This window comes from Capra hircus, chromosome 6, assembly GCF_001704415.2.
Source record: "Capra hircus breed San Clemente chromosome 6, ASM170441v1, whole genome shotgun sequence".
In the NCBI taxonomy this organism is placed as follows: Eukaryota; Metazoa; Chordata; class Mammalia; order Artiodactyla; family Bovidae; genus Capra; species Capra hircus.
In genome coordinates, this window is record NC_030813.1 from 98332203 (window position 1) to 98354274 (window position 22072).

General features: G+C 41.7%; 2 protein-coding genes across 3 annotated transcripts in view; one reads left to right on the plus strand and one right to left on the minus strand.

The window, feature by feature from the left end:
- COPS4 (COP9 signalosome subunit 4) overlaps positions 1-776 on the plus strand; it is a 38622-nt gene extending 37846 nt beyond the window's left edge. The window contains exon 10 of one of the 2 annotated variants that reach the window (XM_018049672.1): positions 251-776. In XM_018049672.1, the coding sequence (XP_017905161.1) occupies positions 251-384 (134 nt within the window). In that variant the 3' untranslated portion in view covers positions 385-776. The remainder of the gene's footprint in view (positions 1-250) is intronic. The other variant, XM_018049673.1, reaches the window with a different exon arrangement.
- The window catches only part of PLAC8 (placenta specific 8), a 33743-nt gene continuing 19071 nt past the window's right edge, over positions 7401-22072 (minus strand). Inside the window, exons 2-5 of the mRNA XM_005681847.3 lie at positions 20474-20624; positions 18449-18573; positions 11763-11881; positions 7401-7755 (exon numbers count right to left, since the gene is read on the minus strand). Coding sequence (XP_005681904.1) covers positions 11777-11881; positions 18449-18573; positions 20474-20594 — 351 coding nt within the window. The 5' untranslated portion in view covers positions 20595-20624 and the 3' untranslated portion in view covers positions 7401-7755; positions 11763-11776. The remainder of the gene's footprint in view (positions 7756-11762; positions 11882-18448; positions 18574-20473; positions 20625-22072) is intronic.

The window sequence follows — 22072 nt, forward strand, 5'->3', positions numbered from 1 at the left end:
AGTCATCTTACTGTTGTGGCTGAGGTGGTTTGATTGGTTTTATTTTGTATATTTTTGTTTTATTTTATATTCTGTGCCAGTGACTGGAGTACTTTTCTTAACTGTTGCTTAATTAGCTTAATTTTATCAGCCGAGAGTTTCGTATTAAACTTTTAAAAATCAGCGTTTCTGTATTTTGTCTTCTAACTCACATTCACTATGGTCACAAAAGAGTAACTTCAGCTTTGTACATTATTCCTTTTTTCTCTAGCACGAGAAGCCCTGCCAACATGGGACAAACAGATCCAGTCACTGTGTTTCCAAGTGAATAACCTGCTGGAGAAAATTAGCCAGACAGCACCAGAATGGACAGCTCAAGCCATGGAGGCCCAGATGGCTCAGTGACTCCTGCAGGCCATCTGTGCACACTACACCTTTCCCATGTTGTACGGATTCATTTCACTATCTCTCAGAAACATTTGCATCATGACCTTGCATAGTTCAATCCCTTTTATGCTGGATTTTATTTAAAGAAGACATTATTAGAGCAGGAAGTACAAGCATTTAAAAAATATGTAGTTCCCATTTATTCAGGGTCTCTGTGTATCAAGCTAACTCAGATGTTTTGAAAGCTTTTTCTTTAAACAGAGTAAGTGACATATCTGTGGCTAAGGAGTTTGGGATTTGTGATAACTTTGTAGTCATGTAAAAATAAGTGCTTTGTGCCTCTCCACAGGTGGTTATTCTAATAAATGGAGAAGTGAGCCAAATAAAAGTAGTACTTTTATTTTTAATTAGTGAATAGTCTTTTGTTCCTTTTCCCTTTCGCTTCTGCAATTATTTGTCCTGTAGGCAAGAAATGAAAAGATAAGCCAAAAAGCCTCTTCCCTAGGTATTCACAGTCACAGAGCGAAGAGGCAGCACATGAAATACTTGTACCAAGTCTGAGAGCACACAGTGGGGAATTTTTTATTTAGCAGAGAAGGATCAGCAAAGACTCCTCAGAATCATTCCAGCCTCCCTTCATAGAGAACATGGGGAAGGACTTTTAAAAAAGAGTCTGTAGGCAACTACCAGTTTCAACTCAAACATGTAAGGAGCTCAAGTAGTCACTCCATCCTCACAGCAAGAGAAGGCTTAACAGGTGGAAAAAAATCAATTCCTTTTCTTAGGTCCACCAGAGAATTGAGGTCACAGGGCACACCACCACTCCCAAAACTGGAAAAATAAACAGAGTCACAGTAAAGGTCAGCTTACCAGGAGCAGACCAGCTTGAGCCAGTAACTGGTGAATAGTGAAATGGTAACTGAGAAATTACTGGAGGCTAACTATGGACTAGGGCTTCTGTGGAGGCTCAGTGGTAAAGAATGCTTGCAATGCGGGAGATGTGCGTTAGATCCCTGCTTTGGGAAGATCCCCTGAAGAGGGAAATGGCAACCCACTCCAGTATTCTTGCCTGGGAAATCCCATGGACAGAGGAGTCTGGTGGGCTGCAGCCCATGGGGTTGAAATAATAGCAGTAAGTTTGGATTGGCAGGACAGTTAAAACCCCCTGGCACTCCAGGAAGTTCTCATGATTAAGATGAGGGATCCCCTTGTGTTTCAGGGGAGGAGAAAGCGACTATTTTGAAATACTTCTAGGTCATTTTCCATGACAAAGGCCTGCCCTCTGAAGGAAATTACTCTACCAAGGCCTTATCTGACTTGGGGAAAAGCCAGCTGGATATTTGCAGTCCCTGTTAGCCTACTTGTGACATGACTTAGCAACTAAACAATTTTTTTTTTAGACAACATGTCAAGAGTTGACTTATTGGAAAAGACTCTGATGCTGGGAGGGATTGGGGGCAGGAAGAAAAGAGGACAACAGGATGAGAGGGCTGGATGGCATCACTGACTCAATGGACGTGAGTCTGAGTGAACTCTGGTAGTTGGTGATGGACAGGGAAGCTGGCGTGCTGCGATTCATGGGGTCGCAAAGAGTCGGACACAACTGAGCGACTGAACTGAAACTGAAGGTGTCAAGGACAGATGGGTAGTGTAATCAGAGAGATTGAAATTTCAGAACTATAAAATTTTAGAAATATATATAATTGATACACTAAGAAAGGATGGGGAAAATGGAATCAATATTTTTAATCAAAACCAGAGCATCAACAACAAAAAATGTGAGGCAAAAACTGATGAAACTGCAAGGAGAAATAGATGAATCCACTATACTTGAAAACTTCACCACCATTCTGTCAGCCGTGGACAGATTGAGCAGGCAGAAAGTTACTAAGTACGTATCTGAACTCAACAGCACCATCAATCAACTGGATCTAATCTGATATTTCTAAACTACATACGATAGTACACTCAAGCTCACATAGAACATTCACCAGAGTAGACCATATCCTGGGTCATAAAACACACCTTAACAAGTTAAAAAAAATAGAAATCATAAAATGTATGCTCTCTGACCACAATGAAATGAAACTGAAAATAAACATAGCTGGAAATTCCCCTAAAACTTGGAGATTAAACAACATACTTCTAAATAACATGCAGATTAAAGAAGAAATCTCAAGAAGAATTTGAAAATATTTTGAACTAAATGAAAATACAGCTTATCAAAATTTGTGGGATGCAGTGCATGTATTAGGAAAGACGAAAGATCTAAATAAGCTTCCACAAGAGGAAACTAGAAAAAAAAGAAAATTAAATCCAAAGTAAGCAGAAGGGATGAAATAATAAAAATCAGAGTAGAGTGTAAATAGTGTAACTTGGAAACAGGAAGGTAATAGAAAATCAATGAAATCAAAGCCTGTTTCTTTGAAAAAATGAATAAAATGATTGACTCTAGCCAGACTAAGATAAAAAGAGAAGACAAAAATTACTAATATCAGAAATAAAAGGGTCATCACTACAGATCCTATGAAGATTAGAGGAATAATTAAGGATGATTATAAATAGCTCTATGCTGATAAATTTGATAAATTAGATGATATGGACCAATTCTATGAGCGATATCTACCAATTCTCACAAGAAATAATCTGAATAGGCCTATAACTATTAAATTTTTTAAATCAATAATTAATAACTTTCCATAACAGAAAGCACTGGGCCTAGATGAGTTCACTAGTGAATTTTATCAAACATTTAAGGAAGAAATCATACCAATTCTCCACAATCTCAGAAAATAGAAGCATGAGAACACTTCTTCATTTATTTTTTTTTAAGGCAAGCATCATCCTTCCACCAAAGCCAGATAAAGATATTACAAGAAAGGAAAAGTGCAGTTCTGTATCTATCATTAACATAGATGCAAAAATTCTTAACAAAATATTAGTGAGTCAAATCCAGCAATACATAAAAAGAATTACATGGCATGGCCAAGTGGGATTTATTCCAGGTGTATAAATTGTTCAATATTAAAAAATCAATTAATGTACTTCATCACATCCATAAGCTATAGAAGAAAAGTTCTTTGATCATACCAGTAAGTACAGAAAAAGCATTTTTATAAAACCCAACACCTATTCATGATAAGTTTCAACAAGCTAGGAATACAGAGGAATTTCCTCAATTTAATAAAAAATATGTACAAAAGGAATGATGCTAAAGCTGAAACTCCAGTACAGTACTTTGGCCACCTCATGGGAAGAGTTGACTCATTGGAAAAGACTGATGCTGGGAGGGATTGGGGGCAGGAGAAGGGGACGACCGAGGATGAGATGGCTGGATGGCATCACTGACTTGATGGACGTGAGTCTGAGTGAACTCTAGTAGTTGGTGACGGACAGGGAGGCCTGGCATGCTGCGACTCATGGGGTTACAGAGTCGGACATGACTGAGTGACTGAACTGAACTGATGTACAAAAACCCTATAGCTAAGATCATAATGGTGAGAAACTAGATTGCTAGATTCTTTTCCCTAAGATCAGGAATAAGGCAAAGCTGTCCACTCTCACCGCTCCAATTTTTTTGGCCATGCCCAGGGGCTTGTGGAATCCCTCACGAGTAACTGAACCTGCACCCTTGGCACCGAAAGTACAGAGCCCTAACTACTGGACTACCAGGGAATTCCCTCACCACTCTCATTGGACATTGTATTATAAGTCCTGGGTGATGCTGTAAGACCAGAAAAGAAAGTTAGCCTTTGAATACAGATTGGCTGCAGATAGTGACTGCAGCCATGAAATTAAAGACGTTTGCTCCTTGCAAGAAAAGCTATGACCAACCCAGACAGCATATTAAAAAATGGAGATGTTACTTTGCTGACAAAGGTCCGTATAGTCAAAGCTATGGTTTTTCCAGTAGTCATGTATGGATGTGAGATTTGGACCATAAAGAAAGTTCTGAAGAATTAATGCTTTTGAACTGTGGTGTTGGAGAAAACTCTTGAGAGTCTTTTGGACTGCAAGGAGATCAAACCAGTCAGTCCTAAAGGAAATCAGTCCTGAATATTCATTGGAAGGACTGATGCTGAAGCTGAAACTCCAATACTTCAACCACCTGATGCATAGAAGTGACTCCTTGGAAAAGACCCTGATGCTGGGAAAGATTGAAGGCAGGAGAAGAAGGGGATGACAGAGGATGAGATGGTTGGATGGCATCACCAACTCAATGGACATGTGTTTGAGCAAGTTCTGGGAGTTGGTGATGGACAAGGAAGCTTGGTGTGCTGTAGTCTATGGGGTCACAAAGAGTGGACATGACTGAGCGACTGAACTGAACTGGGAAGGAAGAAATAAAACTATCTCTGTTCACAGTTGACATGATTATCTATGTAGAAAATCTCAAGGAACCAGAAGAAAAAATTCTTGCAACTAATAAGCAGTTATAGCAAAGTTGCAGGATATGAGGTTAATATACAAAAGTCAGTTGCTTTCAGGACTTACCCGGTGGTCCAGTGGTTACAAATCTGCCTTCCAATGCGGGGTTGCAGGTTTGATTCCTGGTCCAGGAACTAAGAACCCGTGTGTCGTAGGGCAACTGAGCCTACAGGCTGCAACTACTGAGCCCAGTGCTACAACTGGAGACGCCTCCACAGTGCAATGATAGATCCTGTGTGCCGCAGTGAAGATCCCAAGCGCTGCAACCAAGACCCAGCACAACCGGATAGATATATTTTAAAAAGTCAATTGATATATTTTAAACATCGAGCATTTGGAATTGGAAATTTGAAATAAGTATGTGTGTTCGAAGTAGGGAAAACAGGAAATTTGGAGAGGGAAAACATGATGATGGTGGTGGAATAGGCTAAAGAGGTAGATTGAGGCTACGTCGTGAAGGATCAGGGAAATTTTTTTAGGATTTTTAGGATGTTTACAATTTTTTCATGGCAAGCAGTGTATAGGATGGACTGGGGAGAAAGCAATGGGAGCTGGAGTTACTAGAGGCCAACTAATTCAGGAGCTATAAACATGATTCTCAAAAGATGTAATACGGGCTTGGACTACATTCTTGGCAGTGGAGACAAAGAGGAGCTGCTGCTACTGCTGCTAAGTCACTTCAGTTGTGTCCAACTCTGTGCGACCCCATAGATGGTAGCCCACCAGGCTCCCCCATCCCTGGGATTCTCAAGGCAAGAACACTGGAGTGGGTTGCCATTTCCTTCTCCAATGCATGAAAGTGAAAGGTGAAAGTGAAGTCGCTCAGTTGTGCCCAACTCTTAGCGACCCCATGGACTGCAGCCTACCAGGCTCCTCCATCCATGGGATTTTCCAGGCAAGAGTACTGGAGTGGGGTGCCATTTGCCTTCTCTGACAAAGAGGAGAGGACAGATTAATTCATTCAATAAACGATCTCTTCAGTTCAGTTGCTCAGTCATGTCTGACTCTGTGACCCCATGTTTTGCAGCATGCCAGGCTTCCCTGTCCATCACCAACTCCTGGAGGCTGCTCAAACTCATGTCCATTGAGGCAGTGACGCCATCCAGCCATCTCATCCTCTGTTGTCCCTTCTCCTTCTGCCCTCAATCTTTCCCAGCATCAGGGTCTTTTCCAGTGAGTCAGTTCTTGGTATCAGGTGGCCCAAGCGATTTGCATATGTATCTACTAGGTGTCAGGCATTTTTCTAGGCACTGCAGATACAGGAACAAACAAGATCATCCACTAGGGTTATCAAGTGGAGTTTAAGTGACCGAAGTTGGTGTCTGAGTAGATGTGAGAAGGGAGAAGGGTGTGATGAGACAACCTAGGTTTCACTGATATCTAGATTTCTTACCTTGAAAACCTAGGTAGTGAAGTCGTTTGACCTGTTGGGTAGAGAATGGGTAGGGGACCAAGAAGCACTTGTTTTGTAGGCAGTGGAAGAGACATTCTGATCAACAGTAAGAGAAGAACTAGAAATACAGTCCTCCTTGGTGTATAGGAGGCATTTGAAGCTATGAGAGTAGATGATTCCAAGAAGACTAGGAGGTGTGAAAGGAATGGACCCAGGATAGAACCTTGCAAAACACCTACACCTATAAGGCAAGTGAAAAAAGGGGGCAAAGGACTCAAGTTTGAGTGCCTACTAAGTTCCAGGTGGTTTTACATTTTTTCTCACTGAAATTTCACAATATACTTATAGTGAAATATTTATTTACAGTAGATGTTTCTACTAATAGATATTTCTACTTACAGTAGCTATTTCTACTAGTCTGAAGGTTGCCTTCCCCCACCCTCCACCCCAACAAATGAAACGGACTCAGAAGTGTAGGGGGAGAAAGAAAGGAAATTAGGAAGTGAGATTTTCAGCAGGGCAAAATGTTGCAGAGGATAAACAGGATGAGAAATGTGAAAAAAAGAAATGATGACTTCACACATTGATCTATCAGTTTTTAACCAAAATTGAATCATACTGAATTTGACAATTGAATTTTTATTACTTGTTTTGATTCCTCATTTGCAAAAGAGAAAATTAATAACACAACAATGAAACCATCAGGTATGCAGTTGGGAAGCAGAGCTTAGTGCATTATTGCTTTGTCAGCATTAATACTGCTTGTAGGTAGCATGAAAAGGAGGGAAAGCGTTGGTTAAATGTACTGTGAGTGTCTTAGAACAGGAGTCCCCAACCTCTGGAATGTAATGCCTGGTGATCTGAGGTGGAGCTGATGTAATAATAGTAGAAATAAAGTGCACAATTAATGTAATGTGCTTGAATCATCCTTCCCTCTCTCTCCTCCACCCACCCCACCCCACCCCACCCCACCCCACCCCACCCCACCCCACCCCACCCCTGCCCCCAGCCCTCCTTCATGGCAAAATTGTCTTCCATGGAACCGGTCCCTGGTTCAAAAAGGTTGGGGACCACTTTCTTAGAAGAGTTGTCTATAGTCTTTTTCTCTCTCTCTTAAACTTCTTAGATGAAAGAGAGCGGAATTGCTGTGGGCCAAAATCTCCTGTTAGGAAAACAAACTACGAGAACAAAATTATGATATTGACCCTTGGAATTGACTAATGACATAAAGACATTTTATTGACAGCAAAGAACCGTAAAGAATCATGCTAGTAAAATCTTTTATTTGATTATATTTTAAAATGTAATACAGAATTTATAAGGTGGAAAACTTAATAGCAAGGAGAAACTACGCTGGACCATTTAGCAAAACTAAGGGATAACACTCCTTTGAAATAAAAGTTCAGTTTTTTTTTAAACCCCACTGATTGTGATTAAAAATTTCAACTTTATTTCACTTGCAGAAAGTGGAAAAGCTGAAGAGGTGTTGATTTTAGTTGCTTCAGGAAGAGCTCTTCACCGGGTCAGGAGAGAGACCACAGAAAAAAAGGGGAAAGGGAGCTCTTTACCTACGAGGGACACACAAAAAATATGGTTAAATTTTCTCAATCTACTTTTTAATTTTTAATAAAGAATTTAATTTTAGAATCATTTTAGATTTATAGAAAAGTTGCAAGAGAGTTTCCATATACCTGTACCAGTTTCCTGACTGGCTAGCATCTTGCTATGGTAGGTGTATCACAACTAATGAACCAGTGTTGATAGATTATTTAATCAAAGCCTGTTCTTTATTCAGATTGCTCAGTTTTTACATAATGTCCCTTTGCTGTTCCAAGATTCCATTCAGAGAGCATATTACCTTTACTCATTATGTTTCCTTAGGCACGACTGAGCGACTTCACTTTCACTTTTCACTTTCATGCATTGGAGAAGGAGATGGCACCCCACTCAGTGAAGTCACTCAGTCGTGCCTAAGGAAACATAATGAGTTACTCTTGCCTGGAAAATCCCATGGATGGAGGAGCCTGGTGGGCTGCAGTCCATGGGGTCGCTGAGGGTCGGACACGGCTGATCGACTTCACTTTCCCTTTTCACTTTCATGCGTTGGAGAAGGAAATGGCAACCCACTCCAGTGTTCTTGCCTGGAGAATCCAAGGGACGGGGGAACCTGGTGGGCTGCTGTCTATGGGGTCGCACAGAGTCGGACACGACTGAAGCGACTTAGCAGCAGCAGCAGCAGCAGCAGCAGGCTCCTCTAAACCGTGACTGGACATTTCTTGTTTCTGATGACCTTGACAGTTTTGAGGAGAATCTGCCTTAATTTTTGTATTTTGTAGAATGGGCCTCAGTTTTTTGTCTAATGTTTTTCTGATGGTTAGAATGGAGTTGTGGGGTGTTGAGAGGAAGACCGCAGAGGTGAAGCGCCAGTTTCATCACATCATTTCAGGGGTATATGCTATCAACAGGACACCACCGATGATGATAACTGGCTAAAGTAATTTTGTCAGGTTTTTCCACCTGGTTAGTCTTCCAAGGTTATTCTCGCCTCCCCACCCCTCCCCCTTTCATACTGTACACTTTGAAAGTCACTATGCAAACCCATACTTAAGAGGTGGGAAATAATGCTTTCTTTCCTTATGGGGAGGCATACCTTCATTAATTATTTAAAATTCTGTGCTTCTGGGAAATTTGTATATTCTCCCTTTTTAGTTGTTTCTTGTACCTCTCTGCCTCAGTCTGTTTTCAACATAAATCACATTATTCATTGATCTTTATCTTTTGATTCTCCCATTACAGATATTTGGAGATCTAAAGTTTTATTGTCAATGAATAACATAGGGTCCAAGCTGATGAGCAAGAGTCAGGACCACCAAGATATTTCTACAGCATACCAGCTTAAAAATTCAGAGAAATAATTTCCTTGAAGTAAAAAAAAAAAGCTCAGATGCCAGGATTTATGTATGTGTGGGTAGCTCTTAATATTTTATCCAAATTGTCTCATGTGTTTATTTAAGCAGTGTTGAAATGCCACCTGTTTGCTTCTGACCTTACCCTGTCCAGTCTGTGTACCTAACATTACCAGGTTAATTTTTCTCAAACATAACTCTACCTATGTTACTCCTTTACTTACAACCTAAAATAATTCCCCTGCCTGCATGCTAAGTTGCTTTAGTCATGTCCAGATCTTTACAACCCTATGGACCGTAGTAGCCCAACAGACTCCTCTGTCCTTGGGATTCCCCAGGCAAGAATACTGGAGTAGGTTGCCATGCCCTTCTCCAGGGGATCTTCCCAACTCAGGGACTGGACCCATGTCTCTTATGTCTCCTGTGTTGGTGGGAAGATTCTTTATCACTAGGGTCACCTGGGAAGCCCCCAAATAACTCCCCAGTGCTTACCAAATAAAAGCCCAGATCATTAGCCTAATATTCATGACACTGCAGTAAAATATTTCATTTCTCATTATTTTCCCCCTTTTATGTTCCTGCCAAGAGGAACCTAAACTCATAAATATGTTTTTCCTCTTTTTGCCTCTGCAGTTTCATTGGGCTTCCCTGGTGGCTCAACCAGAAAGCATCCATCTGCAGTGCAGTAGGAGACATAGGTTCAATCCCTGGGTTGGGAAGATACCCTGGAGGAGAGCATGGCTACCCACGTCAATATTCTTGCCAGGGGAATCCCATGGACAGAGGAGCCTGGTGGGCTACGGTCTATAGGGTCACAAAGAATCAGACATGACTGAAGCGCCTTATCACAGCACAGCACTCAGGTTTCACTCATGTTGCTCTTGAGAGGCAACACCCTTTTCTATTCATTAAAATCCCATCCTGAGTCAGAAATCTTCTGTTGGTCCCATCTGATCTATTTCTACCCTTGTCCGCCCTGCCTTGTGCTCTGGGAGGCTGACCTGTGTACCCCAGCAGTACCACCCTTGTCTCTGCCTTCCTGGTGGGTTCAGCCAATGGGAAGCCCAGAAGGATGTCAGAATGTGGTCAGGGCGCCTTCCCTGGTGACTCTTCCTATAGGGTTGCCCCAGCTGCTCAGGTCCTCTCGGTGCAGCCATCATACAGCTTTCTCCTTCAGGGTTCTAGTCACTGCTCCCTCCCCTCCTCCAGAGGCCCAGGGGTGGTTGTGGTTCCCATCTTCTGTCTCCTCCCACCCACCCCGCAAGTCCCTGTGCCTCCCGCCCACCCTGCAGGTGGTTTCGTTAAATCCTTCTATTCCCACAGCTTGAGTGCCACCTATTTCCTCTTGAGACCCTGATGCTCACTTCCTCTTCAGAATCAAAAACCACTTCTTTCAAGAAACTTTCACTTGTACATCTCACAGAATATCACCTTTTCTTCCTCTGAGCATAAAATAGCACTTTGACTAAAGGCACTGGTCAAAGTTTGCATTTTATCAATGCCGTTTTTTGGAGTATAAAGTCTCAAAGGACAAGAGGACAACTTATATCCATTTGTTCCCCCAAATCCCCTAACAGTGTCCTGCACAGTACTAGGTACTTGAGACATTATTTGCTAAATGCGTGACTATTTAAAAATGTACCTTCCAAGAGTTATGTTTGTTAACCTATGCAGAGTTCTCATTCACTTGAGAAAAGAAGTGGAATTTTTGCAAAGAATGGGAAAATTAATGTTTTCTTCCCATACTCAAGATATGGTCTACAGAAGACTGTCCAAATCAGGTTGATTTCTACTTTACTACATCCTCAATAGCTAATTCTGAGAATCTTGAAAGAGTGAGTTGAAAAATGACTTGATTGAATTTGAGATGATGACATTCTACATAACGTTTCCAAATATTCTATATAGTATTTCACCTCTTTCAAATTCCACCATCTCCAATAGGACTTTTCTGTTTAACCTCACCTCAAGTGTTGATATGCTTTATGCCACAATCAATCCAAATATTACATAACATAATTTTCATTTGCTATACTACTTTATAATTATTTACCATTTTCTTTTGTCAGTTTGTTTGTATTAGGAGGGAGCATGTTTTCCACTACTTTCGTATCTCACCACACTCTTGTATTATATATATATATATAATTATATATATATATGCTTTTGCAAGTGATGTTTTCATTAGACCACCAGAATTCTGAGAAGTCTAGAAAAGTCATCCCTTTATTTATAAAAATACAGTTTCAAAATACAGAGTTATGAGCTGAATGTTTGTGTCTCACTTCCCAAACTGGGATGGTATTAGGATATGCAGCCTTTGGGAGGTAATAAGGTTTAGATGAGATCATGAAGTCCCCAAGGTTTAGATGAGGTCCCTTTGATGGGATTACTGTCCTAATAAGAAGAAAGACCAAAACATATTCTCTCTCTAGAACTGTGAGACATAAGTTCCTGATGTTTAACCTGTTCAGGCGATTTTGTCATAGTAGCTTTAACAAGCCAGTACGGCTATCTTCTTCATAAGAAGAAATCAAAATCTATCTTTATATTAAGATAACATTTGAAAGACTTAAAGAATTGCTATTATTGAATTATTGTTCAAAATAATGCTTCATTTACAAAGCCCTTTATTACATTCCTAAACATTCACAGATTCTGGGACTTACCATTGATTCTTTTTTTAGAAAGTGCGATTGGCTCTCCTTCTGTTGATGTCTCTCTTGATTTGGCAAAGAGAGCACAGAGGACAGAAAAGGGTCACCATGTAGTCGTCACAAATGGATCCCTGTTGGAAAATAGAAAAGAAACAGAATGTAAAAACCCACCTATGTGGAAATAAAGACTTGTGGGTTTTCAAGACATTTTGAAGAGAAGCAGAAGGCGCTGAGCCTTTGAATTTGAAGTTTGGATGGATACATTCAGGAAAATGTTAGTTGATGTCTCTATATAACTCCTGTCTCTTTTTATCACATCAAATGTTTTCCTGTACTTTATAATATATAAAATAGAAGATATCCAACCAGGGGCTTCCCTGTGGCTCAGTGGTAAAGAACCTGCCTGCCAGTGCAGAAGACCCAGGTTGGATCCCTGGTCTGGGAAGATCCCACATGCTATGGAGCAACTAATCCCCGTACAACTATTGAGCCCACACTCCAGACCCCAGGAGCCACAATTACTGAGTCCACGTGCCACAGCTGCTGAAGTCCATGCTCCCTAGAGCCCGTTCCCTGCAGCAAGAGAAGCCACTGCAATGAGAAGCCCGCACCCTGCAGAGCCCCCATGTACCGCAACCGGAGAAAAGCCTTCGCAGGAACAGAGACCCAACACAGCGCCCCCAAAATTAAATACATAAAATTTAAAAAGGAAAAAGAGTCCATGAGGCAAAAGAGGTAAAAGATTAAAAAGAGGTAAAAGATTAAAGAGAGGTAAAAGATTGAAAAAAAAAAAGAAAATATCCAACCAACTATCAAAGGAACATAAAATAAACGGTTTCAGGAAGTAAAATCTCAAAATTCTTTTCTCCTATACCCTTCCCTGTATCAGGAAGCTCCTAGAGGGTGCCCCCACCAGAATGAAGAAGCAAACTAAGAAAGAAGAGGATGTGGGGTATAAGAAACCAGAGCCTAACATGCAGGATTGGTTAAAGGAATCCCCAGGTCATGACGATGGAGATGGCAGGGTCTTGGAGTGATTTCATCAAGAAGATGAAGATGATATAATGTCTGTCTGATGTTTAGGGAAGAGATTTAGAAAACTGGAAAGAGTTTGGGATTGGATTACTTCTAAGTAAATGGGAAACTCCTAATGAAAAAGTCAAAAGTTATTAATAGTAGGAAAAACTAAGTTTAGCAGAAAAGACAATCATTGTTCATTACACAATTCAACTCAGCTCTGAAGAGCAAATATAAGTGTCATAATGTAAATGCTAAATATGGACTTAGCCAAAATTATATATAATCATATTGGAAGGGGGCTTCCCTTGTGGCTCAGCTGGTAAAGAATCCACCTACAATGTGGGAGACCTGGGTTTGATCCCTGGATTGGGAAGATCCCTTGGAGAAAGGAAATGCTACCCACTCCAATATTCTAGCCTGGAGAATTCTGTAGGCTGTATAGTCCATGGGGTTGCAAAGAGTTGGACACGACTGAGCAGCTTTCACTTCACATATTGGAGGCAGTGGGATGGGGGTAGGGTGCATGTCCGTGGTGCAGAAGGGGGAGAAAACAAAACTAAATTCTCATCTTCCACAATGGGAGGCCCATAGACAACGCCCCCATCTGAACAGTCAAAAGGTAGCAATACCAGTCTACAATTTAGAGATGGAGGTAAACGGCTCTGGGAAAGAGGAAATAGGGAATCGAAGTTTGGAGACTATTATTTTTCTCAAAAAACCTTGTAAATTAGATAATTTTAACAATTATGTGCTTGCAGAGCTTTGTTAAATAATATTCAAGCTGCACTAGAAAATAGGGCTAGGGGAACTTAGTAAGCCAGAAATCTTCAGAAATTAAAAAAAAAAATGAAGCAGATGGGATTATGTTGATGGAGAAAGTAAAACAGAACTCAGAAACATGAAACTTAGTCAGGGGCACTGCATTAGATAAACCCCAAACCAAAACCTGTGCGATCAGAAAGGAGGAAGGAACAGGCTGGGGAATGAAAGATGGGAGGTTAACTGAAGCCAGCTTCAGTGGCTGGGCCAGCCCAGAACTGCCAGCTGTGGCCTTGCCTGGGACACAGTGCAGAGCTGTTTAACAGACAGCCCTCATGTGGGTTTCGGGGCCCCAGGGAAGAAGAGGGGTGAGATAAGTGGGGAGCTATTTACCCACTGCATAACAGCGCAGGCTCCCAAGGACTCACCACAAAAGCGCTAAGAGAAATAATAAGAGGTAAAGACATTTTAGTACAGCAGAGACATCTAAATCATTCCCACCGATGAGATAGGCAAATTGTTTTATGTTTCCTATTCATCAAATGTTAATTTTTCCTACTTTTTTTTTTTGGCTGAATAGACCTTTCCTGGTTCCTTTTGTTCCCTTTGCTGTGCTATGCTTAGTCACTCAGTCATGTCGGACTCTTTGCGACCCCATGGAGGCAAGAATACTGGAGTGGGTTGCCATGCCCTCCTCCAGGGGATCCTCCCAGCCCAGGGATTGAACCCAGGTCTCCCCCATTGCAGGCAGTTTCTTTACCTCCTGAGCCAGTAGGGAAGCCCTTTGTTCCCTTTAGTAGTTTTTGTTTTTTTTTTTTTTTGATGGGGACTGTTTTTACAGCCTTTGTTGAAATTGTCACGTTATTGCTTCCGTTTCATGTTTTGTTTCTTTGGCCTTGAGACAGGTGGGATCTTGGCTGCTTGAGCAGAGATTGAATGCCCCACCCTACGTTGGAAAGTGAAGTCTTAACCACTGGACCATCAGTGAAGTCCTCATCTAATACTTTCAGATGTTCCACAACTAATTTTTATCCTTTTAGTGATGATCCTGAAATTTTTACCCACAACTTAATATTATATTTATCTTGAGATTCATCCAAATTGTATCAATAGTTCATTCCTTTTTTTTGTTGAGTAGTATACTATTACCTGGATAGACCACAGTTTGTTTATTCATTCACCTGCTGGGGGGCATTTGGGTTGTTTTTTTTAGTTTTTGGCTATTGCAAGCAAAACTACGCTAAACATTTGTGTACAAGTCTTGATACAGATATATATTTTTAAAGGGTAGATATCTAGGAGCAGAATGGCTGGGCCAAAAAGCAGGTCTATGTTTAACTTTTTAAGAAACTGTATTTTACACTCCAACCATCAGTGCACGAGGGTTTCAGTTCCTCCATATAAGCTAACACTTGGTGTGAGTTCATCTGTTTGTTTTAGCTGTCCCAATAGGTGTCTGGCAGTACCTCGCTATGGTTTTCATTTGCATTTCTCTAGTGACTGATGATGTTGAACATCTTTTTATGTACTTATTTGCCATTCAAATATTTTCTTTTTTTTTTCTAATTTTTTGGGGGGTTAAAAATACTTAACATGAGATCTGCCTTCTTAACACATTTTAGGTATACACAACAACTTAATGAATCCTCAAAAAATCATACTGAGTGAAAGAAGCTGCATAAAATAGTACACAGTGTGTGGTGAAAAGTGAAAGTCGTTCAGTCCTGCCCAACTCTTTACAACCCCATGGACTATATACTGGAGTGGGTAGCTGTTTCCTTCTCCAGGGGACCTTCCCAACCCAGGGATTGAATCCAAGTCTTCTGCATTGCAGGCAGATTCTTTACCAGCTGAGCCACCAGAAAAGCCCAAAAATACTGGAGTGGGTAGCTTATGCCTTCTTCAGCTGATCTTCCTGACCCAGGAATTGAACTGCGATCTCCTGCACTGTAGGCGGATTCTTTATTAGCTGAGCTACCAGGGAAGCCCACACACTATGTAGTTCTGTTATATAAAATGGCAGAAAATGAAAACTAATCTACCGTGACAGAAGCATATTTGTGGTTACTTTGGGAAGAAGGGGGGAAAAGAAGAAAAGATTACAAAAGTATGTGAGTAGATAGTACCTTTCAGATTTTGAATGTGCATATCCTGTGACCTATCAATCAAATCTATTAACAGTACATTACCCTACAAAAACAATGAAACTAAGCCATGCCCGTGGGGCCACCCAAGACGGACAGGTCATGATGGAGAGGGCTGACAGAATGTGGTCCACTGGAGAAGGGAATGGCAAACCACTTCAGTATTCTTGCCTTGAGAACCCCATGAATAGTATGAAAAGGCAAAATGATAGGACACTGAAAGAGGAACTCCCCAGGTCAGTAGGTGCCCAACACGCTACTGGAGATCAGTGTCTGAGTGAACTCCGGGAGTTGGTGATGGACAGGGAGGCCTGGTGTGCTGCAATTCATGGGGTTGCAAAGAGTCGGACACGACTGAGCGACTGAACTGATTCTACAAAAATACCAGCGTGTGTACAAAATCATATATGTACAACTGCAATGTTGTTTAAGCTTTCATCAATAAGAAAGTGATTAAGTAAATAATCTATATGATGGAATACTATGCAGACATGAAGAAGAATCTATATTACGGACATAAAGGGGATCTACTATATATTAAGTGGAAAAAAAACAGGTTACAGTATAGTATAAACCCATTAAAACATAGAAACAGAATAAAAGAGCCCTGTAAATCCCAAATCACATATGTCTAGCTCTACAGCTATAGCTGTAGCTTCATCTAGTCTATCTATCCATCTATCTGTTTATACGCCTTGCTGCTGCTGCTAAGTCGCTTCAGTCATGTCTGACTCTGTGCGACCCAATAGACGGTAGCCCACCAGCCTCCCCCGTCCCTGGGATTCTCCAGGCAAGAACACTGGAGTGGGTTGCCATTTCCTTCTCCAATGCATGAAAGTGAAAAGGGAAAGTGCAGTCGCTCAGTCGTGTCCAATTCTTAGCGACCCTAGGAACTGCAGCCTACCAGGCTATTCCGCCCATGGGATTTTCCAGGCAAGAGTACTGGAGTGGGTTGCCATTGCCTTCTCCCCGTTATATGCTTTAGAGGAAACCAAAAGCCCAAAGACTGAGTACTCTGTTGTGTCTGACTGTTTGTGACCCCATGGACTATAGCCCATCAGGCTCCCCTGCCCATAGAATTTCCCAGGCAAGGTTACTAGAGTGGGTTTCCGTTTCGTACTCCAGGGGATATTCCCGATCCATGGATCAAACTGGTGTCTCTTGTGTCTCCTGCTCTGGCAGGCAGAGTCTTTACCACTAAGAGGTAAAGCCTTATTGGAGGATGCACAGCAAATAATCGATATTAATAAAATTTATCACTGAGTAGTGGAATTGGGCATAAAGCAATTAAATTTTCATTTTTTATATCTGTGTTTGAATTTGTCATAATATTACCTATACATGTAGTATTTTTATGATTAAAAATCTAACAAACATTTTAAGCAAAAAAAAAAAAAGTTCCTTAAATATTCTATTTATTTGTTCTATGATGGTTAATTTTATGTGTCAACTTGGCTAGGCCATAGTACCCACATATTCAGTCAAATGTTATTCTGGATGTTTCTGTGAGGGTAATATTTCAGATGAATTTAAGGCTTACATCAGTAAACTTAGAGTAACCATCCAGAATGTGGGTGGGCCTCACCTAATTGTTGAAGGCCTTAATAGAGAAAGAGCGATCTCCCCTGAACAAGAAGGAATTCTGCCAGCAGGCTGCCTTTGGACTCCGCAACTCTTCCCAGCCTGTCAGCTTATCTTGCTTTTTGGACTTACCAGTCCCCACAATGTTATGAGGCAATTCCTTAAAATTTCTTGCTCTCTTTATATATCTATATTCACATCATCTCTATCTCCTTTTGATTCTGTTTCTGGAGAGCACTAAAACCTTCTGTTACGTAAGTGAAGCTTATGGTGTAATGAAGGGGGCATCCCAGGTGGCGTTAGTGCTAAAGAACCTGCCCGCCAATGCAGGAAACATTAGACGCTGGTTCGATCCTCGGGTCAGGAAGATCCCCTGGAGGAGAGCATGGCAACCCACTCCAGTATTCTTGCCTGGAGAATCCCATGGACAGGGTCCCGTGGACAGAGCCCTTGTGGGCTACAGTGCACAGGGCCACAGAGAGTCCGACGCGACTGACGTGACTTAGCATGGTGTAATGGAATGTGCAGGGATGAAAAGTTGAGTAATGACTCCTTTATGACTAGTGCATATCTTTGCCTGAGTTATTCTACCTTTTAAAACGTTTCCCATCTGTGGAGTGTGATAGACCTACTTACTTCACAGAGATGGTGCAAGGTTTTGTGATACAACGTGTAATGTACTTGGGGCAGAGTACGTGCATGGCCCTGAACAATCCTCTTCCACTGTATGACATACATTGCAAATATGAGAGTTGTTTGTTTTCTACGGTTTTCACAGAAATGTAGAAGGAGGTCACATAACCAGAGGATCTATTGCTACAAAAATAGAATGAACATGCCAGGAAACTCCTACCAACCAAATTTAGTTGATGCCTGTGGGCCTGCTAAGTTGCTTCAGCTGTGTCCTACTCTTTGTGACCCTGTGGGCTGTAGCCTGCCAGGCTCCTATGTCCATGGGTTTCTCCAGGCAAGAGTACTGGAGTGGGTGGCTGTGTCCTCCTCCAGGGGATCTTTCCCACCCAGGGATCGAACCCACGTCTCTTACATCTTCTTCATCTGCCTCTTTCTTTACCGCTAGCGCCACCTGGGAAGCCCCCATTCAGTTGACAGATACCATCAAATGGCCTCCATGTTTATCACAATTATTTTGAATGTGGGTGTGTATTCGAATGATACAATATTGTAAAGATTCACCGGAATGCCGTATCGAGTCCTGTAGAGGGTCCTCATTGCGACACTTGTTCCGCACAGACAGCATTCATTCATATCAGATGCAACTTGACACGCAAGGCACGTGAAGCAAAATGTGCCGCAGAGACCTGGATGCGTGGAATCAGAGGTACGCGTTACTCCATTCTGCCCTCCACCATGGTTGAGAGTTAGGGTGTGCTCATGGATGGGAGTTCCAAACCCTGGGGCCTTTGTCAGGGTTCCAAACCCTGGGGCCTTAGTCTGCTGCCAAGGCCATCCTCACTGCTTCTGTTCAACATCACATCAGCTTCCCCCCACCTCCCCCAGTACTGCCTTCTTCCATGCATTGAATGACTCACTGAAACCTGGCCCTGTTCCAGAGGTTATCCTCACTACCCACAATGCCTCTGTCTGAAGTCCAGGAGTGAGGTCAAATAATGTGAAAAGTTCTCCAACAGGAACCTACTCAAGATGCCAAGGTGTCACTCACAGAAATGGGGCCTTCAGTGCTCTGGGAAGATGCTATTGCTTGATCTGAATATGTAATGATGATTAGGAATTTTATAGATTGAGGAAAGGGGAAAGAGCCTCTTTAGATAACTTGGTTTGTCTTGGCAAACGGCTGGTTACACATAACGTGGCTGGAACCAGGAATGGGGAAGAATGGGGATGAAGCTGGATCCAAGGCAGGGTGGAGACTGGATGATTTGGAAGTATGAGTGTTCAGAGGGGTCACAGAAGTCATGAGGAACCTCTGAAATATTTTAAGAATGGAGAACGATTTGGTCAGATCTGTGATTTAAGAAATTCTATGTGAAGGTTTTAAGCTCATATTAGAACTTGTAATTCACTTATTCAAGTAACAATACTAGGGTTTGGAGGATTAGAATATTCCTCTTTAGAAGGTTTTATTATTGTGGTTTCATGATCACTATGATTTGCAGATGTTGAACTAACCTCCTGAGAAGTGCAAGTCATCAGCCCGGGTCATGCAGCAGGACAAGGAGAGCAAAGCAACAAGCTCAGTGGTTCCATGTACCAGGTGATTCTTTCCCTCTACGCTTTTCAATGTAATTATCAACCCCATTCCAAATTTTAATTCCTCTGCCGAGTTAAAGGTTAAAAGGTTTTCCTTCCCTGTCTCAGAACACTGGGTAGATTTGAAACAGGTAAAAATAAGAAACAAATGAACAAAAAACCTCAGAGTAAAATTTGTTTCATTTTTTAATTTTGTAGGCAGGTTTGTTTGTTTCTTGCTTCCTGTTGAGAACTAAGCATTTGGCCTCTCTGACATGCACATCTTAGCCCAAACTTTTCTTCTCTCAGGTTTACTTAGATCTCATAAAATGAAACAAAACAGAAGATGAAGCAGAATTAGAGATATTTTACCCACTGAGCAGTTAATTGCCTTCACAGTTCTTTATTCTTGTCTGTATAACAATCCTAAATGTATAAATAAAAAGAATGCTTATGTGAGCTCATGCTGCAACCATGGATGAAAATGAACCCTTGTGTACGGGCCACAGTGTAACTGTAATGAGTTTAATTGATGTGTAACAAAAGCAGTCTTTTTTCTTTTTAAACAAGTTAAACTTTAAATGTCTCTTCTAATATAATGTATGGTCTATTTATAATAATTAGGCCAAGCCTGTTCATTGTTCAAATCATTGGCTTTTTTTTTTTTTACAGTTACCTTAACTCCAGACCTTTTTTTAACTTTTTACTTTTACTTACTTTTTAGTAAGACTATCCTTTGAAGGGTGAAGAAGAATGAACCTACAATCGGTACAGGATTTTTCTATCAGCAAAGCACTGCCTGACAGGCAGGAATGAGAGGAGAACTTTTATTACACCATAATGGAGAAATGAAGGAAAGATATGAGTAAACTCTGGGAAATTGTGGAGGACAGAGGACCCTGGCATGCTACAGTCCATGGGGTCACCAAGAGTTATATACAACTTAGTGACTGGACAACAACAAGGTTAAAATTCACTTCTGAGTCAGTTACAGGTTATCCCAGCACTTACAGACACCGCAGTCGCTGAAACAGTCACACATGCCCGTCTGCCAGTTGGAGTTTTGAGGTACTGGACCGCTTGCAACTCCAGGCTGAGTTACAATGACCACTGGAGAAGGCGCAGCTTGCATTTTCGATGCAGGACCTTAAGCAGGTGTGGTCTGAAAGGAAAAACTTGGTGTCAGTAGTCTGGAGGTTGCTCTTGGAAGCCTGTTTTCAGGGACTCTGCTTCACAGGCAAGTGAGGCAGTTTAGATCAAGCTGCTGGCTGATCTTGGAAGAACTTGTTTCTACAGAGGCTCCTGGAGGAAGGGATTCACTGAATCAGTTAAAGGAACAGATGCTTCTCTTGGAGTTAGGAAATGAGACAGGCTTGTAAGTACTGTTTTAAACACCTATCTGGTCTCCAGACAAGACAGGGAAACAGATGAGGAAACCTGTGTAAAAGGCACGTGTGTGTGCACAGTCGTGTCTGACTCTTTGTGACCGCATAGACTCTAGCCCACCAGTCTCCTCTGTCCATGGGATTCCCCAGGCAAGAACACTGGAGTGGTTTGCCATTTCCTCCTCCAGGGGATCGTCCTGACGCAGGGATCAAACCCTTGTTTCCTGCATCTCCTGCATTGGCAGGTAGATTCTTTACCACTGTGCCACCTGCAAAGCCATGCCAATTAAAAAGTGTCACTCATTATCTGGTGCCACAAGAACTAAGTCATTAACCACTCCAGCTGCTGACTTTCAACACGCCCTGAAAGGAGTTCCTGAAAGGAAATTAGGAATGAAGCACTCTGCGCTCTAGGGAACAGGTCTTCAGAGAGTTAGATATTTTTGAGACAAGATTTTATGGGCCCAGTCTCTCACATCGTCTCATATCTAGAAAAGAACAAAAATCATTAACGGAGACAACTGCTCCATTTGACCTGCAGCAACCTTCTGCCAAAATGCATGCTTGATGGCACGTGTCCTCTTCACTAAAATCATATACATACCGACCTCCCCTCTGACCTTCTTAGAGCAGTTCCTCAGAGCTATCTGAGAAGCTGTCTCTCAGGCTATAGACCTCATTTGCCCCAAATAAAACTTAACTCACACCTGCCTGTTAATGAGTCCAAGCTCAACTTTGCTTTCAGCACAACAGGCCAATAAATCCAAGAGATGAGATGCTGAGGCAAGGAATGCGAGTTTATTCGGAAAGCTGACTGACCGAGAGGATAGTTGACTAATGTCTCAAAATAACCATCTTGGCAGGGTCTGGATGCTAGTTTCCTTTATAGAACAGAAGGGGACGATTTGCGGAACTAAAGGAAAAAGGCAAATAACCTGACTTATGGAGTCAGCTTTTAGGAATTTATCCATGAGGGGTTGTAAACTCTTCTTCCCTTCCAGCTTTATCGTACAGCCAGGTTCTGGCCTAAGGCTCATTCTTACAGGTTGGGCCTTTACTGCTCTTGCAATGGTTCCTTTATCTCATTAAGGGTCTACTGCCCGTAGGATATGGCTGGGAATAGGACCTTGCAGCTGGTCTATCTTAGTCAGAGTCAAGATAAAAGCCTGCTCAGGGCCTCCTGACCTGAGTATGGCCCCAGGGGAGCTCAGAAGATCTCTCCTAA